Here is a 22,161-nt window from a genome sequence, read left to right as displayed (position 1 = left end):
AAAATGTATGCCTTGACTAACAAGTGGCTGTGTGCTGAGAGTGTTATTTTGCAAAGCAATAATGGGCTGCGCTACTCGCGGGAGGGGGAGAACTATAAAGCACCGTGAGAAGCTGTGACAGACCATGCATAGCAATCTCTTTGCTCTTCACAGCTCCCTGAGGACAATCCTGCCGGCAAACCAGAGGAAGGCAAGCCCCCCCTTCAGCAATTGCGAGATGAGACCGGCTCAAGAGTTAGCAGTGACGAAGGAAATTAGGTGGGTGCGCAAAAGAAAGGACAGGCCCTGCGTTATTGCTGTGACTAATAACAAAATTGCTGCAGGTTTTCACAGTTAAGCTGTTTTTCTTCTGACCTGTGGTAAGCTGGTTACTCCAACTAAGCTGCTTTAAGCCCTCAGATGTGAAAGAGATATGTGAGCAAAGCCTTGCTCACCCACCAATCAATGCAGAATTAAAGACAGAGCCACTTAGCGTAATCTTACCATCCCCCGTAATAATGATGGCTGGGAGGGCTCTGTTAGCCAAGGAGAGGCTAGGGGAAGGATGTCTGTGTCTGTGTGTGTACAAGGGACTTGATTACTAGAGCTTTGTGGTAGCCATTAAAGCCATATATTAGGTCAGGCTATGCTTGGCAGTCTCTTAGGCAACTTTTCAAAATCACTTCTGTACTGTTTTTGTCAGTAGCCATAATGTGTCTGTCCAGCTCATTTTCAGAGCCACTGCCTTCAGTTTTTCTTTTTTTGGTCACTGCACTTTTGTGACTTTTAGGGTCTCTTAGCAGTAGAAGTCATTGTCTGCTGTTCCTCCCACAAGAAGTGCCCCCCTTTGGTTCAAAATTACCAATGTCTTACCTTGGCAATTTCTGTCTTTGTCAACTGTTTCCTACATCCCTTAACTAGCTTTTCCTCAGTGTTTGGAATTCTCTCTCTCCTCCTCCCCTTACCTATTTTTTCCTTTCATATGCGGGATGGCTACTTCAGTCTCTTCCAGCTCTCTGCAAACTCATCTCTCTAGACCGTCACAGAGGACTTGCTTGGAGGATGGCATTTTGGGCTACCACACAATTACCTAAGGTGCCATCTGACAATGAAGAGTCAATTCTCAGGTCGTGCTGAGGAGTGTGTTTCCAAGCTGAAGGCGTAGTAGCTGACCATGCATGTTTGTAGTGCTTCAGGCACAGAGCTGTGTGTCTGACTGAGCGTGCCCCATGCTGACAGCTGCTGGATAAGCAGGACTGAGAAGGAATTTTGGGAAGCATTGTTTTAACTGTATGCTATTCTTCTCAGAAGCTTCACATGCTGAAGCCTCACCTTAGCCCATCTACAAAAAGTGTATTTGCTCTTTAAACTCACACCATTAGGGAATGCGTGTTCCATGCAGAACACAGCAGGGATAAAAGTGACCAGTCTGCATTGTACCCATCCTGCAGGCTTCCAGTGCACAGTAGTGTTTCTTCACAACAGTGGAGCACTTACTTTTCTTACACCAAACCACAGCTTTCCAAGTTACAGTTCTCAAGCCAACAGTCCGTTTCAGCTTTATTTATACAAACAGAAAAAGATACAAAATTATAATATATATATATATAAAGCACTGAAAAAAACCCCAACTATTTTAGTTCAGAAATAAGGATACTTTGTATGACCTTCAAGGTCATTTCCATATTGATGCTGGAAGTTTTGCATGCATACAAATTGGAATCCAATCACTTAGTAGCTCCTCATTTCATGTAATAACAGTAATCAATAAGACTGAAGAATAGACTCATGACTTATTGCTCTAATGCTAATTCCACTTAAGTACAAAGTTTGAGTAAAGTTTGAGAAAGTTCTTGCCCTTAGCTCAGTGCTACCCCAAAATAGAAGCCAATCTCAGATCCTTTTAGTAAATTCAGAGGCTTAGAGCCATCTACTTTGCAGCTGACAGAATCTCTGAAATCATCTTAAGTCAATCAGGAGGACCATGTCTCTGGCCAGGCAGCATTCAAGGTAAGTCTTCTTTTCAACAGCCCATGGTGTCTCCTAGTAAGGGCTTCCAGAGGAAATCATGGCATTCTCATGGCAGGGGAGGAGGGGGGAATCTTATCATAAAGGGCTGGAACTTCTACTTTGAAACAGCAGGAGATGTGCTTGTCTCCGGATGGACAGAGAGCCGAAGCCTCTGCCCTTACTTCTTCAGGAACAAATGGAAGGTAAAAGGAAGGCTGCTGTAGTTCTGAGCAGCAGATACATCAGAAATGCAGGCAATAAACTGAAGCCTGTCTCAGGGACTGAATTTCTTGTTGAAGGGATAAGCTATACCAGACTTGGCTGAAGCTGCAGGAGTGATGCAGTAGGTCACTAAATGTGCCTCCCAACAGACTGAAATGTCTGCTGGGGGCATGGAACAAGTTTTGACACGTGTCCTTCTGCTTTGGGTGGAGGAAGCTGCTTTTGGAAGAAGTCCTCTCCAGAACTGGTGGCCTTTTACCATGCCTAGGGGGAATATCTAACTTTAGAAAGACTAAAGGTCTTCTGGCTGCTCTTCAACATCAGTTTATTACAGCTAATTTGATGTCACTGTATTGGACCATTCTGCTTTCTTCTAAAGGTCTTAAAAAGTTACTCCTAGGGTGTCTTCAGTATTGCAGGAGCTGATTGCTTGGACACCAGAGAATGAAGCAAACTGAACAAATTTACCATTCACCCAGACCTGGGTTATCTCCCTTCATAACAGAGCAATACAAGAGGCAGACTGAACAGTTCCCTTGAAGGTGTGACTTGCCCCATTAAAAGGGTAATATTTTATGCTTTAGCTCTAACATAAAGCAGAGAGCACTTAAAACTGTAAGAGCATATTTGATTAAAAAGAAAAGCTGTCCCTTAAAAAAAGACCTACCTCCCTACTCCCTCTTTTTAAAGAAAGAAAAAAAAACAGTCCTAAGATTACCAAAAAAGGGTGTTATTTTAAAGGCAAAATTTTAAATGAAGACATAAAAAAGAAAAAGTGGACTTTGCTACAGTAGATAGAAAAGTAGCTTAAGGCAGAACTACTGCAGCCAATGAGAATACCAAAATGTTCTCACTTATATCAGAAAGCAATCAAGAAGAACTGATGAGCATCATGCCCTTTATGGAGTAGTGTAAGTGGAGGGCACAGCCCTCCATGCTCCTAGACAGCAGCTGTGAGAGATTGGGCTTTTTGAATTCTCCAAAGTAGAAGAATTTTTTTTCTTCAGTATCTCAGAATAGCACCAAAACATTAAAACAATTTTCAACATATATAAAATACCTGTTCTGAGATGCGTGCTTCCAATGTATGGAGATGGTGTTTTACAAAAATAATTCAAAATGCTTCATAATTTCTCCCACCATTAGTGTTTCTGGTTCATTTTCTGCATTCGGAATCCAAAATCAACTAAATGAGCTTTATTTTTTTTAACACAATGACTGAATTCTTGGTCTGGCACACCCGTCTGTAGATAGGATATGCAGTGTAGAAAAATCATAAACCTGCCTTAAAAATAATTGTTTGCATCATTCCTAAGTCGCAGCATACTTTTGCTCCCATTCAATTCCAACATGAGAATAGCAGTACAGGAACCCGAGAACAGTCAGTGTCGCCCATGGCCAACCTAAAAATAGAAAAGACAGACAATCCTAGTCAGAATAATTAATGATTACTTCAAGTAGAAATACTCTTGAGATGACCAACTCATGGTGCTTCTAATTAATTTTATTAGCAATTCAGTCTCATAAGGAAGTAGAGTCAACCCACAAAATTTGAAAATGGAAATCTGGATTGTCAAAGCTTCAGGGATGCCTGACCCACTGCCAACTCCAGTATTTTCCATTTTCAGGGAACTGGACTAGGTTTATTCCTGTCAAATTAAAAAGGTCTGTTTCAATCCTATCATTTGGAGTGGGTTTGTCTATCAAGCAGATTCCCTGAATGAGCCCTGATGCTTTAAGCTGGCTGTGGTGCTTCCCAGGCACAAAGGGATGCACAGCCACAATGAAGGTTATTAAAAATATGAACAAGTCCAGTTACCAGTTCTGCAAAAGGAGTCTGGGGAAACCTCTGATTAGGGCTGTTTTATATCCTGCAGCTGGGTGTAAAGCCTAATGTATGCACTCTGCAGCCCACTAACAGCTAATGGGGTCAGAACACAATTGTGTCAGTGCAGAACAGACAGCCCTGTCTGCCTGATTTGCTTGATGCCTAGATTATCTTTTAACTAAAAGACTGACTCCTCCAATATATAAAACCTTTCCTGGAGAAATGACATTTCATTATTGTTTCAATTTTTTTTTAATTAAAGTCACCATCTTTTCACATGAACTTTTCACAGCTAACAGCAATAAGCAGGAGGTTACAAGTCAAAAGGTCTATTGCTTTCCTGTAGAGTTGTAAAAAATTTGAAAAACCAGTAATCAAGTAAATAATCTTGCTTTCCTTGATCCCTTTCCTGGCACCTCTGTTTCTTTGTTCATTCTCCTCCTCTCTTTAGAATTTATGAAATTTAGATCTCATATGTTGAAACTTTCAGCATTAGGCCTCAATGTTTTTTGGTGTGTGTTGTCTGTGAGAAAGGGACAGGGAGGAAGGTGTTTGAGGGTTTTTTGGTGGCTTATTGTTGATGTAAGAATTTTGGTAATATGTATGACTGGTTTTCTGCATGCTGTCTTTGAACTACCAGCACTTGCTTCTGAAAGAAAAGCTTCAGTGCTCCTTCCTGGGGAAAACTCTGGCCTGAAGGAACCTGCTGGCAGAAGTAAGATTCCCATTTGGCCTGGAGAAGGTATGGAGAGAAGTTGTAACCTCTTCATGTGATACTCCAGGAAAAGCTCTTTCCAAAGCTATATTTACAACGTGTTTTGCAGGCTGGCTTTGTCCAGGCTTCAAGCTAATTCCAGTCTGGAGACTAGTTTAATTGTGCTCACATCTAGCTGAGCCTTAGCTTAACACCATGCCCTCAGCAGGGCTCACAGTCCCAGGCTGGGTCCTGCACTTCCAGGGACCGCATGTGCCAGGACCCTTCCTCTCTGCTCCAAGAGCCCAGGCAGTGTCACACTTCATCCTGGAACAGGTTCAGAAAGACTTGTTTTTTTCCCCCTGTGAACATCTGTGTGTTTGCTTCATGAAACTCCAATTGTTCTGGCCTTGCTTTGTGGTGAAATACAGTCTTGTAACCTGACTGATTTTCATGGACATATTTACAAATATAAATCCCTTGCCCTCACAATACCCTAAAGTAAAATTATATAATTATTTGTTTCACAAAACAAAATTGCTGAGGTATCTCCAAAGAGATTTTTAACAATGAAATCATCTTGTTTTTATTTCAGTGAAATTAGTCTACAGCAGATTGGGTTTCACCCTCAACAGCAAGCTAAAGCCCAGCTGTGCTTTGTCTCTGCTAAAATTGCACGTGAAAGTATGTCAATAGATGTAATAAAAACATACCTCTTCTGGCAGCAATATTGTGGGGGCTGCTTTATACAGACAGAGCCAGAAAATTAAAAAAGGACTGAGTATAGAATTGTTCTTCTTTTGTAGGGGGCACTTTGGAAATTTGCTAGATACATGTTTTGCATTTTCAAATACTTTAAAGCTCTGGCACACAGAAAATGTGCCAATGGTAGTCTTTAGTCTGACTTGTTTGCTATCCCCAGCCAGTGTTATTAGAGATCTTGTCAGTATACATAAGTATGCACTGGAAATATTTTCTAGATGTCTTAGATTTATGATAAGATTCCTCCATAGTACCCAGAACCTGGGTTCATAGGGTTCTCAGCCACTATAATCACCAGGCCTGCCTGTGGTAATCTGCTTGGAACGTGGGGAGTAACAGTAACAGGTGTCTGTGTGGCCTTCAGTACATCATCTCCTCCTGATTTAATGAAGATGAGAAGGAAGGGGGAAGACAAAGTGACCATACAGGTGAGGGGAAAAAGGGAATTTTTTAAGTTTAGTCTTGCTACAGTTATTCTAGGAGAGCTGCACAGATCCGAAAGCATTTCTTGCTGCACAGGTGGGAGGTAGCTCCAAGCAGGGGTAACAGGGCACCTCTGCCTTGCTGGCCCTTCCTTGCCATACTGGAACCACGAGCACTGCTGCTGGGTGGGGGGAAATGCATGTGGCGCTGCGGCTGCAAGCGAGCGAAGCAAAGGCATCGCATTCTGCTCCAAGGCAATACCAAACTGGCTCCAGTCCACGCAAGGCAGATTTGCACAACTGCATCCACACCTGAGAAGCAGTCCAAGGACAGCCTGAAGCAAGAAGGGGATATTTGAACAGTTTTCACACATCTCTTCCATTTTAGGACTGGTTATACAATAAACATGTTGAAAAGTCTGAAGAACTTGGTCCCCAGAAGGTGATGATGTAGGGAGGACACATGGATCAATGCTAATCCATCAGGGGCACAACTTTAAATTCTGCTTATGGTGTCATCCTTGTATGTGACCTCCATAATCAAAGCAGCATGGTCTGCTCTCTTGCAAGGTAAGTTCACAGGAACTTTGTTTCAACAGTTTCTCCTTGTGAGCCCTTGTGAACAACCAAACAGTACTGATGGTCTCAGATCTGCAGTCCCAAGGACTCCCATTCTGCTCCTAATCTCAGATACCATTCAGGGGCTGTTTCTTCTGGTGGCTCCCCAGCTTTACCTGCATCCTTTTAGCTGTGCTGTAACAGTCTCCAAACTCTGCATGGAAGAGTACCTGCCTGCATTTTAGATCAGTCATACATAAAATGTACTCTTAGAAACATTACTGGGTTCAAATCAAGCACTAGGCTGTTAAGAAATGACTGAATTTTGTCTATTCAAAAACATGTCACATACCACCTTAAATCTTCCAGTTTCTTGACTGGTTTCAGTAATTTGATTTTAGGCTTGAAGGCCAAGTTTCATAAGATAACTCAGATTTTCATAGTGTTTTGTTTGTGGGAAGATGAATTTGTATTCATTAACACATGCTTTTTGTAAATACAAGGACAAATTCATATGCTATTTGCAAATCCAGCAATATTTGTGAGCTTTATCTGCACAAATTTCTTTTAAGACAGGTGGATGTCCCTTTTAACAAAGGAATGCTGGGTGAGAATCATGACCAAATTCTCTGCTTATTGAGATGTATGCTGCTCCACAAAACATCAAACTCCTTTGTGAAGAGGATTGCAAATTCTGTGGAGAGATAACAGCAGTACTTTCTCCATCTATCACACAACCTTCTTCCAAAGAAGTCTTCAGTCTCAGCTAGGCATGAGGGACTCTTGTCCCACACAGGTGATGGACTGTCCAGAGGTCTTGCTGGTTAAAACCACATTTTGATACGTTACATACTCAGCTTTTAGCCTAATGAAAGGAGACTTGTCTTCATTACATGATCAAGACAGAATTAATATGAACTTGCTGCAACAGGAACAGCTTTTGGAGTTACCCTTTCAACTTCCTCCAGAATGTTTCGGGATAGTTTGCAAACATCTAGAAAAGGTAATGTTTCTGGCACACTCTGGATTTTAATGGGAGTGGGCCAAAACTAAGTTTTCAACTCAAAAATAATGGCTTGGATCACAGCTCTCAAAAGACCAGTTATGTCCTTATTACCTCAGTTCAAATAATTTGAACCAACATTTAATCATGTATCCAGAAGGAAGCTCTTTCAAATTTCCTAATCATCTACAGTAATGAAAAACAATCACACCAGCAATGTTTTGGGCATACCCAGGTTTCACATTGTCATCAAGACACTAGGAAAGAGTCCTTTGTTCCTTCCAACCTGTGAGATGTAAGAGAAAGGGACAGTAGTTGCATTTTGCATTTTCCAAAATTGCCTTAGTGGCTTTTGGACCTTAATGCTATTTTTAGATGTGACTTGGCTGTACAGTACCCAGAAGTCTTCAAGTGCAGAGTAGTTATTAAATCAATTCAAGTCAGGAAAAGTAATCTCTCTGAAAAGCATGACTTCAGGAGCATACATCTTACTCTGACTTTGATTTGGAAGTGCCTAAGTTGCTGTAAGACTTAGCACTCAGGAAAATTTAGCCTTAAACAAAAGTTCAAATGTGACAAGACATTGAAGCAACTCCTCTGTAGAGTGGAATTAAGGAGACATAATGGGGAGAAGGAGGAAGAATAAGCACCAGTTTGTCAAGCGTAATAAAAAGCCAAAGCAAACCAGTATTTGAGGCCAAGACATCTCTTACCTACAATTAGTAAAATCCTTAGAGAAGCAGTAAAACTACCACATTTTCCAAAAAAATAACACATTCAAACCCAAAGATCTGTTGAAAGAAACCTATTATTTAGCCCAACGTTTGAAGCAGACTATAAGCTCTGCATTTTAAAATTTTAATTTCATGTCTGTCACTTCCAGGTGGACCCCTCTGACCATTACAGCAGGGCATGTCCAACAGCACATATTACACTCACGGTGCAGTCTGATACCCAATTACTCTTTAAGTATTTGGAAAAAAAACCACCTTCCTGTTTTCAACTGTGTTGTAGCAAAGCCATAACCTGAACCATACCAGGGTTTTTTGCTGCTTTCGGCCTCCACATTGCACATGTAGCAAAGGACACACAATAAATTCTCACAGCCCTTGATGTCCCAGCTGGGCATCTCCATCCTCCCACCCCATGTAAAGCAGCACACAGATTCATGGGGTCTATAAATTCAAGCTGTCACTTTGTCTCATTATCAGGCCCCACCTAACTGCTCTCACATCTTCCCCCTCCATCAGCTGTGCAGCTTGGGACCAGGGCAGCTCAGCCAAGGGGAACCAGCTTGGGAGATCAGTTAAGGCTGACCTGACCTATTGCTATAGATTTCCAGGTGTTGAAGACACTTTAGCTTGTGGGTGTGGAAAGGTCCAAATATTCAGAAAAAATATTACTGTACAATAGGTAGTATTTCAAAGGAAGACCAGGGAAATGCTGTAAGGATAGCTCAGATCTGTCCCATGCAGCATCTGAAAACATGACTGAGAAGGACATAATTCTAAGCTTCCATGTCTAGACCTGAACCTCAGCCAGTACACTGGCAGTAACCACAAAAGCTTCCTCTTCAGCAGACATGAAGTAGTTTCCAGCTAAAGACGTTAACAAATGTGTAACATGGTATTCTACTTATGTGAATTTTAACCACACCATCCTGAAGAAGGCTTACATCTGTGGCTTTCTGAGGAGTACTTATCACTGCTGAGAAAAACTGCAAATGGATAGATAACAGTCCAAGACCATCAGCTGCAACACAGGATGACTGCAACTCACTCAGATCAGCACTACTGAAAGCAAAAAGCTACAGTCTCTTAGTGTTTTCATAATGCAAACAGGTTTTATTTAGCAGATAAAGGTCACAAAAGTTGTGGGGTTTCTGTGTTCTTACTGTGCATGGAACCACACTTTACCATAGCTAAAATAATTTTACTTTTTTGCTTGATGGCACTGAAGAAAGTTGTGTGCTGACAAGGACTTTCTTAAGCAACAAGAAATCAATGTAATCTATGTCAGAGCTAAGGATGCTGACCACACTTTTTCCTGTTAATTAGACAAGCTGAAAATAAACAATTTCATAGGTAGAGCTCAAAAGATAGGTCTATCCTATAGCTTTTATAAAGAAAAGCCTCAACACAATTCAATTGTGATGCCAAAACTATTTGCATTGCATTTAGTATGTACATGAAAGACAAAAAAACCCCCAAACCAAACCAACCAAGCACCATACTGTGTCATTTTCTGTAAATGCTCTGTGGATGCAGGTATCCATACGGGATATGTCTGCCTGCATGGATTCTCTGTTTTGTCTTTGGAGCTAGAACCCCATTAAGTGCTAACTAACCATGACACTAGCAGCTCTCCAGATGCGGCACAGTGCAGACTGGAAGAATTATTTCCCCTGTATGATGTGAGCAGGATGATGCAGGTAACTTCACTCTGTGTTTCTTGGTGTGTTTTTGTGGTATTATCTGACAATAATTTTACATTAAGCATTTTTACTTCTAAACCTGCATAAAGCAAAAAAAAAAATTCACAGGAATTATGCCTTCTGCTTCATGTTTTAAAATAAATCTTCACCCTCTACTAGTTTTCCCAGCAGAGCTAGTCAATGTAAAAAAGCCTGATATTTTAGGCTGTAATTGTGGTCTCATGCATACCAAGTTGACTCTGGAGTAATTCAACTAAAATCAAAAGAACCATATTTGTGCTACTGCTGAATTTGAATTAACAGTAAGGAAGACTGCTGAAAACTGCCTGTTGGAATCTTCCTGCCAGAACTGCTAATTGGAAAGAAAAAGAAACCTAAACAACCAGTTTTAGTTTTCAGATTATGAAGGGGTGAATCAGAAGCAACCTTCCTTCTCTTCCTAAGTCTTTAGTTGAGAGCTACACACAGCTAATATGAAATCAAAACCCACAAAATATGAAATCTAAATGCTTATTTATTTTTAGAACAGAGACAAAAGCTTTTAAAAGCATTATTGTAAACCAAGATGCATCTTCACCCAGAAGCAAGACAAAAGAGCTACCTCTTTGAAGGTAAAATGCAAAAAAAAAAAAAAAAAATTAGAGTAATATATTTGGCTTAGGGCAGCACTGTCTTCATCATTAAATGTCTGTTCAGGTATTCCCAACACAACCTCCTGGAATATGGTGGGAACAAGTATGTAAAGATGACACTTGCAAAGATTTTACATTTTTCACTTGTAATTATGCTCTGAGATCGTTATATGTACCGTTGAAAACACCAGAGCCACAAGCCTCCTTTCATTCCTTTCATTACAGCTGCAGGATGAAACAAGAGAATGACGAGTGAACTCCCCAGGAGAACAGGAATTTCACGAAGGCAGAGCCAAGAATGTTGCTGTTGCCTGGCAGGATCCTGAGGTGAGCATCTACCTCTTTTTGAGCAGAGAGATACCCATGTATATAGAAAGACATGCTGAGCAGAAAGGTGAATAAACTTCCCCTCTAATAGAGCCTGAAATTTCAGGAAGATTTCTGTATCAATCTAACTGGGGTTCTTGCATTTAGGTTTCTATGTCAGGCTTTTCACATACAACAAAGCTCCTTCTCATGCCTCTTAATGCTAAGGAGCTCTTGAGAAATCAAGGCTATATACTCTCAAAACAAGAGGATTTAAACCAGGGATTCAGACACGTGCCATCAATCACCAGCAAGAAAACATTTGGGCAAAAAGGTGAAGCACTGTAATTTACTTCCCCAACCTGATTTCTGGCTAAGGTATCCTGAAATGGTCATGAATATAAGATGCTTAAATGACTGTAAAATAATTAATTTTAAAATATGAAGAATTAAGGATAAACTAATCACAATCCCCTTCCTACCCACAATCAACTTTTTAATCTGCAATTTTTAACTGTCCTCCTCAAAAACACATTCCCAGACCACTGCAGCAATTCGATGGTACTGCCATGTCTGTTCACAGCATTAAGAATAAGAAAAAAATCTGACAGTGTAACAAATTTAACAAGTATTTACAAGCAGCTACGCTAGAAACAAACAAACTGCAATTTCGTATTGCAGAGCTCTGGTACCTGAAATGCTCTGTGAAATAAAAACCATATTACCTGTTAGAGCTTATTGTAGTAAGGGAAGAGCTGAGAGCACAATGTTAATTTACAGGAACACTGCATTTTGATAATTGCTATATCAGTATAAAGTTAACACTACAAGCAAGGTCATTGAACTGAGTTCTCACTTAACAGAAATCCAGATATCTTGAGGGATGGAAGTGCACAGATAAGGTAACCAGGCAATCTTGCAGTCGCTTACTGAGCTGTACCAATCGATTCAGGACTGAGGCATTTTGAATGCTGCTGGTCTCAGCCTGTATGAAGTTACTCACTTCCTTTCTGGTTGTCTCTTGTTTTCACAGCATCACCAAAGGGCAAAGAAAAGGCCTGATGCAGAGTTAGGACAGGCAGCCCTGGAAGGACAGTGGTGCCTGAAGGTGGCCAGGAGCCAACAGAAAACGTTGACAACAAACAATCTCAGCCCCACTGGTGGCATATCACCATGAAATGGAATTGTTGCAAGTTATCTCAAGCAAAAGGCCCCTACAGGGTTGACCAGTTTTTGATAAAACAATTGTTTCACTTCTCACCTGTGCAAGCTAGCCTGACCCTACTGCAGCCCACAGAATCATAGCAATTAAATAGAAGAATTATCAGTAAAATAGTTCAATTGTAGATACTTTGTGGATAAGATTAAATTAATTTTAACTTTTTGGGGAATACAAGTCTATGTTAGTCCCTCATCAAGGCCAAAGAAAAAAAAAAACTAACTTAAAATTACTTTAAAGACATCAATAATTAATTGACTTCAAGGTCAAAATTAGACAATTTGCTTGTAGATCTAGTGAGTTTGGGGAGGAAATATCTTATTTGCTGCTTTTTGTGTGAATTGGGAGTGCAGTTTCTGCAACACAGAGAGTACCTGAAAATACATGTCTACCTATGTGAGCTGTGTGAGCACAGAGGTCATCTGAAGTAAAAGCTAGCAAACCATTCATCACTTGTGTCGGAAAACACAGATTAGAAATAACCCAGGCATCTATATCAATGTGCAAAATTTGCCAGCATTGCCAAATAAAGGGACCTCATTTCCTAAGCCCTGCTACACTTTTTTGAGATCTGGTCTCAGGCCAGTAAGCAGCCACCCAAGGAGAGGAAATCTGATCAGCACAAATCTGAGCGAGTCACTTACCAGCGTGGTCACCAAGATCCAAACGATTCTGTCAACCTTCGAGCCCCTTCACCTGAACATTGAGAGTAAAAACACTTCTTTGCCTCATAGGTGGCTTAGAGGAATGCACATGGAAAGACTTAAATGTTGTTATAACAGTCTAACTGGTCTCCTTGCTTTCCTGTTTTAAGAAAGCTTCCTGAATAGCTGCTGAATGGGATCACTTACAATGTTTCTGTCAGGTAAGATGGATGCACTGGTGGAGAAAAGCATGTAGAGAAACAAGCCTGCAACTGCAATAAGATTTTATAAGGTATCTTTATACCTTTTCTTTTATTGTTATATCTTTATTCCCTTTTCTAGAAGGAAAAAAAGACAACCCTCATCACCTTTACATTACAAAGAACTATAACCAAGTACAAAACAGTACTACTAAGCCTTGCCAGAAAGTCCGTGCCTATATTTAAATTGCCTTATTTAACAACATGCAGCTTAGTGCAATGAGATATAATCTTTCCATGTGCTTTTCTGGCCCACTAACATTAGCAAGTAGCATGATCTGATGCATGGCTGTTACACCCTCTGTCTCACCTGGGCTCTGTTAATCAGTGTAATACAGCAGTGCTGTGAATCCTTAATATGACTGCTGATAACGCCAATATACACCTCTTGCTCAAACCCAACACACACCTACACCTCTCTAGAGGGAAGTAGCAACCCATTTATATACATGAACCCTGTAGTATTAAACTACTTTTTGTCTCCTTGCTCAGGTGTGCAATAGAGTGACAGCCTCAATTGTGTTTGATGTTGATGTAAAGCAGTCAGCTGTACAACCCCAGACCAAGGGACAGGAGTGGGCCTCAAGGGCAGCGAGGGGTGGATTTGCTTGACCCTCTCACCAGAAGATGGTTGGGCCCTACATGGATGCAGGGGACATGAGGGCACCAATAGGCTCTCATTGCCCTGACCAGGCTTAACAGGGGCCTCCACATTGCACCTGTATTTAACTAACATAAAAGTGTATTGTTTATGGATATACTGTACACACACTGTGCCTGATAGCAACTTGACTTCCCAGCTTCACCCTGCCTTGGCTCCACCACCTTGCCAAGCCCTGGCTGGCACTTTGGCCGACCCTGGTTGATGCCAGTGCACTGCTTCTGCCCCTTGCTGAGGCATATTGGAGAGGTCAGGGTCCTGTCAGCCTCGCTGCCTCCCTGCTCTCCCTTCCTGATGGGGTAGCCTTGACAGCAGAGGCTAGGCTTCAGTCCAAACCACCGTGGGATTTCTCCTAGTGCTAATTTCACATCTCATGGGAGAGAAATATAATGAGAACTGGCTACGAAGCAGTCATTTCCATTTGTAAATGGGATAGCACAAAGGAAGAAACGAGAACAAATTTCCATATGTACAGTCTCTGCTAAACAATCATCTCTGCAAATCTCTCCACAGCGTGTGTGGCACATGCTGCCTTCTTTACGGTATCAGCCACACAATCAGAATAATTAATTAATCTAGGCACCATCACATCAGCTCAGAGGATCCGATACAACAGAGCTGGATCCGACCTGATTTCAAAGATCACGGTTCACGTGCAATGGTGTGGCCACAGAGGTTAGTCATATTAAATATAATTTGGGGCTAACTAATTAATGCCACATCTCAAGTGGGCCCAGACCGTGATCAAACATCTTTACTTACATGTCAAAACAACACTTTCTCAAGTCCTCATTTTTAAACTAAAACACCAAGGTGAAGAAGTTACCTGCATGATGAAGAGACCATGGTGGCTACAGAGGCTGGCTGGGCATGGATGAAGCCAGTGTTGAAGAACCATGGAGTGCAGGGTGTCCGTAATTTACACTGATTAGCTGGAGAAGATCCAAAGATTGACTTTTTGTTGTTGGGGTGGAGGGGGAGGGACAGACTATATGGCTTGCCCTGCTGAAATAGGCTAGTTTTGTTCTGAAGGCACTGTCACTCCTGATCTTGACAAAGAGATTAATGACAATTTCTTTGGCAATAATTAGCATACCTAACAGAGAGGACAGAAGGTTCATTTTCTTCCCTTCCCCTTTATTTTTGGTTGGATCTTCTACTGGTAATACATGAGTTATTACTAAAAATCAATGCCTCATGCTGAAATAAATATTCTGAGTGACATGAAAGAGCTTCTCAAAATTTTATGCATGGTCACTGAATGCAGCTGATTTTTGCACAGGAAATGGACATTTAAAGAGAAAAGTACCTGTTTATATTACTGGTTCTTTACTCTATTTAAAAATCTTAAATGCACAATCTGGCTGTCCAGCCACCATATACCACCTTACTAATTCCTTTCAAAAAATATTTTTAATGGATACCAGAAAGTTCTGGTTTTAGGATCCAATTTTCTGACACAAGTTTTAGCATCCTTCACATGCACTCACACTGTACTCATCATATGGGTCAAAGCTGCTCAGATAACCCTCTGTTTTCCCTTTGAAGAATTACTTTGCATTGGGATTTGCCTCAATGTTCACTTTACTGCAGAACCGCAAGATAACTATGGATAAAAGACCTTCCTCTGTCCTTCAGTGTTTCAGTGAGTACTGGCCTCAAGTGAAGAGCACAGCTGCAGTCAAAGTTTGTTGTAACAAAGCAGCCTGATTAAATAAGAGAAATTTACCATTTGGCAGAGTCCTTCAGCCGTTCATAAAAGTCAAAGATAATACTTAATGTTTTGATCAGAAACTGTGCTTAAGTCTTTGACTTGCATCCGTGATGACCTTTAAATTACATTTGAATACATTTCAATTACAAGGCAGAAAAATTACCTTGGCAGATGGACCAAGGTCATTACCAATTTACTAACATCTTTACCTTCCCTTTTGCTGAAGTCCCTGTATCTTCTATGGCTTTAGAATAATAAAGTATTTTTTTATTCTTCAGAGAGTGATGTAGCTTAATTTGTTTTAAATTCTAACCCAAATTACAACAGATGTTGTAACTGTTGAGTGGAATACTTGAGAAGCTGTAGCTCCATTTTTGATCTGTTACTGGACGCCTTAAAACACAATAAATGGAAGTACAAAGAAGGACAGAAGCAGAAGATTGACTCAAATGCATTGGCATCACTCTAGAAAAAGACTGAAAAACTAAAGCATTAAAGTGATCAAGTCAATCTCCAGTAAAAAGGAAGAAATGTCACAGGTGCACTGAGAACTCAACGAGGGAAACAGCAACAGAAAAGATGGGAAGCAAGAATCAAACTCACAGATTTGAAAAAATATTAACTCTTCACTAAAAAAGAAGCTGTGAGAAGCTTCTTCAGCTCCCCACTACTGATCTAACAATCCACTTAGAATATGAGCAAAGAATGGGCACTATATGCTACCATAGACCACAAATGGTCTTAATCAAGTACATTATGAGAGACTAAAACACTCAAGCACTCTTGTTAAAAGAATACTTGTTGTTTAGAAAACTACATTGTAAAAAAGATTCAATAACAATATTGGTTTTTCAAATCTGAGGTGGTTATTTTTAGTTGTAAAAGCAAACAAAGCTTGAATGTCAACATGAACTTCCCCCAATGCACATGAGTGTGCCTCAGCAGGGACAGCAGCTAGGTCAGCTTGCCTTGTGCCTCTGGTGCCTACATGTATCCTATAAGTGCAGAACAGATACCAAAGGTCATGTGGCAAAAGACACCACCAAAAAATGATCAATTTGTAAATTGAAGTTAGTACTAACTAGGGTGGTCTTTACCAAACAAAACCAGGTCCAGTCTTTTGAGCCTTCTTTGAGAGCTAATGATGCCTGTTTTGTTTCAGACTGAATACTTTAATTAGTCCACGGTGAAGAGTTGTAGGCTTGGTACAGGTTGGCCAGCAGATTAATTATAGCTGTAATCTCACTAATGCAGAAAAATTTTATTGCCTTCCTCTTGGAGATATAAGTGGACATAATCTTGTATCTCAATCAGGCTTAACAGAACATTAAATATTAGTGCTGTCAGTAGCCAACTTCTTTAATGAAGGCAGCAGTACATAAAGCTGAATTGAATTATTAATTAAATTACTCCTGCAGAACTCACATGATGGTAGAAGCATTCTAGAAGTCTTGAGTAAATGTTAAGATTTTCAACAAAATAACCACTGTCTTTGATTAACAGAGATCTAATCAGACTATACATTAATTTGGAATCATCTGTGAACTGTCATGGAAGTAATCGGTGTCATCTCAAAACCAGTACGAATTTGTCAAAGTACTACATGTAATACAAGGTTTTGATGTAATTAACTTCAGTGATTAAAATGCTCATAAACTGTGTGTCCTTGGCTAAGCACAGCACTGCCATGGTCTCAGTTTCAAGAGAGTTCATGGGTCAGCACTTACTATTGTAACAGAAGTACAGGAAGATTACTGTAGGCAGACTGTACAGTTGGTTTACAATACTCCTGTGCCGGCACTGAGATGAAATCATAGATACTTTATGTAACACCATAGACAGTGGGAAGATACAGAAAGTGCGAAGTGCAAGCAAGACAAAAAATCCTAAAACCCACCCTTATTTTTTCACAATGACGGGGGAGACTCAGCATTTTAAGATGTGACATTGAGTCATGTGGTGGGTTTTCTTCTTTGTTTTTTTACTTTGTTAGTAGCCATGCTCACAGTAGCACCTGCACACCACGTTATAGCAACAATACATATTGCATTTGCTAGGGTAGTAATTATATTGAACTAGATTGCCAAAGGGAAACATGCTTCTCCCCAGAAAGCTTAAGCTGGAGGCTTGCACTGGAGCTGCCCCTGATGCTGGGCTCAGCTCTCTGCCTCCTTTGGAAGCTGCTCCATGGCTCAGTCAGAGTCACTGCATAAACACCCCAGGACTTTCTGTTTCCTCACAGCTTGCACACTCCCCTGTGGCAGAATGGAAGAGAATGGTCCTCTGCCTGCTCCACAGACTACATTTGGTTTCTATCCAGTAAATATCTGAAGTAAAACAGACTTTCCAGCATGGCCCACAACTGTCAGAAACTAAATGAAACACATCCTACAGATGCTTCCAGATTGTCTTTAGCATTCCCTAGGAAGCATCAAGAGCCCAGACCATGTGAAAAATATCTCAGTTCTTTACTTTACCTGAGCAATGGGACAGTAAAGGTGAAGGCAAATTTTCAGAGGAAGAAAAAAACCACACAAATAAAGACAAGAGCATTATAAAGGCCCCCTAACCTTGGCATGACAGACATATACACTAAGACAGACAATCCTGGAGGAAAAAAGGGGCATGGAAGAGCTATTTCATCTCAAAAGATACATTTTGACATTTCTTCTAGACTGTCAAAGCAGGTAAATGCTGACTCTAGTTTCTCCTGTCCTCATCTCACAACCTTTCATCAGCAATAATGTTACTTAAAAAAGAAGTAAGAGATCTTTGTAATGCAGGAGCCAGCTCCACTGAGAGACAGATCAGCAATGCTTATTGCAATGAAAAGGAGACACCTTCGTGTTAGTGAGTGATTATGACTTTTTAAACAGGGACTTGACCTGCCTAACCTGGCATAGGTCAAACAAATTGAGGCATCCTAATTTATGGCAACCCTTTCTATATACAATACAGTGGATTTTTCATGCCCTGTTACCACTGAAGACTTTACTGTCAGTTCAAGAAGCACAGAAACCAAGGAACTGAAAGGATCTTCCAGCACAACTGTGTTTTTGCTTCATGATCACTTCTTGCTCTTCTATCTGTGCTACTGAGCTGTGTTCACAAACACCAAAGAAGTTGGTGTCACAGCAGGGCTGTGATAAAGCACATTGCAGGGAGGAATGAATGTGAACTACTGACCGACAACAGGCACAAAAGCCAAGATCTCCTAGTTCTGCTACTGACTTATTACTTCTCTATGCCTATATTTCCCATTGCTATTTATAAAGCAAATAGCTTTGGAATCACAAAATTCTTCAAATGCTTAGGTAAAAAATACAATGCAAGACAACAAATAGGTTGTCTTCAAATACTTAGGTGAAAAATACAATGCAGGACACACATCTATTGCCGTATTTTACTGCTCAGAAGCCTGGCAACCTTAAAGGGACCAGATTCAAAAGAAATTAGAATAAACCATGCTCACTCACTCCTTAGAAATTAGAGTGACAATTAGAAATAAAGCAGGTTTATAAGGAGAGATGTTTTGGGACATTTTTGAGTAATTTTTTGCTAAATGCAAGACAGGTTTTACTTAAATAAGACAGGTGCTACTTTTCTTTTCATAAACAACATCATGATGTAAAATTTGCATCTTATCAAACAGGTTAGCTCTTACAGTGATATGCATAGAGCTCCATGACAGTGCCACCATCAGGCTCATTTGGAAAGGATGTCTTAAAAACAACAGAATCACCTTGCTGCTACTTGGAAAGGCCTATAACCCTGGTTGCTGTAATTGGGACAGCATTTATGTTCAGCCTAAAGCAGCAAGATGGTATCAAATGCTATAGCAAAGCTATATGTCCCTTACAACTAAGCTGCACACAGATAACAATATAATGAGGTTCAATCCCTGTTCTACATCATTTTGCTGGTAAAAGTTACAAGGGTATTCCTGCCATTATATGCTCTTTCAACTCAGGCAAGAGTTATATTGAACTGGAACAAAACATGGAGTTATGTGAGATGTCCTGGTGGTACAGCCTGTGGATATTCCTGCACTTGCAAAGTGCCCTCTACATCAGTATGGCCCCAAGCATATGAATTGAGAACACAGAACAAAGCATCAGCTAGAGAGAAATCCCTTCATGGTTTTTCCCTCTTTGAAAAGTGGTCCTCCAAAGGAATTCTAGACCAACTCCAGACACTCTTTAGGAAGTCATAAGTCCTTGAGAAATTTGGCATCTTGAAGTTATTCTACATCCCTCAGAGCTAACCTCTCCTAAATGCAGTGGACCAGAGCTTAATTACTATGGCTCTCCCTCCAACTAGAGCATGTCTCTTTCCCTTACACCAAGGGGAAGCCTTTAGTAATTTTCCCCCAGGAAGCACAGTTCATTATATGCTGCTGTCAAGTATAAAATAGCTTTTGGCTCCTTTAGATTCTTTTTTGTTTGTTTGGTTTGGTTTGCATCATGACCCAGAATAAAAGGCAATGCGTATTGAACTGTTATGTCATAAAAGACACAACTGCCACTATACAAGTTGAAGCAGCTCAATAGCTGAAAACAGCAGCTTCCTGCAGAGAATTGATGTGACAAAACTTGGACTCATTTTTGGAGTCAGGCAATAGATCTTCAGCCCAGCATAGAACAGTAAGTGTATCGAATGCAGGCTGTGTAACACTCAGCACGCAGTTTACCCAAATTATCTTTCTGGCTTTCTGTGAGACAGCCTCACTGCTTGGAGAAGATTTCTCAAAAACATCATCTTGATGGTGTTTTCTAAGGCTATGAAAGTGTGAAAGAAACAAGGCCGACTGCAGTAAATGTGAGGTTTAATGTATGTAGGATAAGCTCCTACTAAAATTTTCAGATGACATAGCAAGGCTAGATTTAAATCCTGTGGTCTTTGTAGAAAATGGATTTACCTGTGAAAAGAAGATCCAGACATTTAAATCTGGTACTGGCAAAATGGTGGGGATTTTGCCACCAATTTTAAAGGAAATAGGACCAGGCTGCCAGGGCATGATGCTCTTCATTGTACAGTGACAACCACTCCCAGCAACTCAGCTGGCAGTTGAGAACTCAATAATTTGAGGTACTTGGCTTGGAAGTAGCTGAAATATTGATGCCTACCTCACCTTGGAAATACACCATTTGCTTGCAACTGTTATTTTGGGGCTTCACATTTATGAATACATGACAGGACCTTCTCTCACAATCCTCCCTGGCCCCACCCTCCAAACTATCCTCCACACCTTCCCATCTGATAAAAGGTGTACATTTAGTATTTTAATAAACAGCAACACTTGAGTATTAAAATTACGTATCTATCCAGTAAAACAGTTGAAGTAGAGGACAGGAAAATAAACAGAGCCTCTTGAGTACTTCAATGAAAAAAAGAAGGCACAATTTTGCACAGACAGATCAAAAGACTTCTATAAAATGAATTTGTATAACAAATAACTACCAGACTTCTGGAAAGTGTTAGATCTCCTAACTTTCATGAAAAGCATTTGAAAAACAGAAGGTGACACTTTTGTCTGCTCTGAATCTGCAAATTTCACTTGAATGAATTTTGCTATAATTTCTCCATCAACTTTCTCACTGCAGCATTTGGTTACCTTTCAGCTACCACCTTACCCATCTTCAGAATCATTCTGTGAATGGAAACTGTTTCACCCTTTCACCCTCCCCACTGCTCTTCTCCAAAACCTGTCAAGCTCCGCTACCATTAATACTCACTATCATGAGCAAAGTTGACCACCAAGTATGGGATGTGAGCAGGCAAGTAATATGTGCCTCCCAGGCACCTGGCAAAGATTTATTCTCCCCCAAAACCAGAGAGAGAACAGAACAAAGCGAGAGTCGCTTTTCCTTTACAGTCCAGTTCAGCTCCTGGGGAAGCCCAGTGGTGCTGCTCCAGGCTGCATCTCTGTCTAGACCACAGTGCACGACCTGCAAGCACTAACATGCAAGACAGAAGGATGCGAAGAAGTGTCAGCATACACAAACATTAAGGCTCAGTCCTGTAGTCCTGACATAGTTTCAGATCAGACTCTATAAATAACTTAAATAACATTTACATATCAAAAGAGCACAACTGTCTTTGTTCACTTTAGCAGGAACTCCTGAGTAAGAAAAGAGTGGTCAATTCTCATACAACTGAAGGCCAAATCCTGATAGAGGCAGTTGTTCTTCACCTCTGTGGCACAAATCTATGTACTCTCCATACTTCCCTTCCCCTTTTCCTCATCTCTGACTAAATGCCAAGTCTTGCCTCTAGCCTTTCAAAAAAATCCTGCCAATCTGGTTGTATGTACTTCAGCCCCATATCTGGAGATGCCAGAAGTGTGGTTGAGTGGTTTCTTCTAGGAATTGGTCTGAGGGAAAGTAGAAATAAAACTAAAAAACAGCCCCAAAAAGCAAATAAAGAATTAAGAGCCTTGTAGTAAAAAATCTGAGGTGCTCCCAACCGCATTTGTAATATATCGATTCAAATTTTTTTAAGGATTATTACGGTACAGAAATGTTAATGTTACTCTTCAGTTTTCTAATATCACTATTAGAAAAAACTAAGAGTATGCACTTATTTTGGCATGAATAAGTGCTCAGGGTTCAAATGTATAGAAATATTTATGTTAAACATAAACATACCCTTTCAAAGCTATTCTGCCTCTCAGTTCTTATTCAGTAACTGTTTTTAACTAGTAGGTGGGAAAACTGCTCTTAGTTATTTTCAAGCTCATACCACTGGAGTAGGTTGAAAGCCACAGAGTTTCTAAAAGGTCTGGTGTGGCAAAAGGGAAGGCTGTCCCAATAT

The 22,161-nt window shown here is 40.5% G+C and overlaps 1 protein-coding gene across 1 annotated transcript in view; it reads right to left on the bottom strand.

Moving 5' to 3' along the window:
• Window positions 1-1,512: 1,512 nt before the first annotated feature.
• The window catches only part of HHAT (hedgehog acyltransferase), a 146,195-nt gene continuing 125,546 nt past the window's right edge, over window positions 1,513-22,161 (bottom strand). The window contains exon 12 of the mRNA XM_051783162.1: window positions 1,513-3,614. Coding sequence (XP_051639122.1) covers window positions 3,523-3,614 — 92 coding nt within the window. The 3' untranslated portion in view covers window positions 1,513-3,522. The remainder of the gene's footprint in view (window positions 3,615-22,161) is intronic.

This window comes from Manacus candei, unplaced genomic scaffold, assembly GCF_025592945.1.
Source record: "Manacus candei isolate 608988 ecotype Guabito, Panama unplaced genomic scaffold, ASM2559294v1 h1tg000017l, whole genome shotgun sequence".
Classification (NCBI taxonomy): domain Eukaryota; kingdom Metazoa; phylum Chordata; class Aves; order Passeriformes; family Pipridae; genus Manacus; species Manacus candei.
The sequence above is the reverse complement of the archived record's forward strand: the minus strand, read 5'-3'. Positions and strand labels throughout refer to the sequence as shown.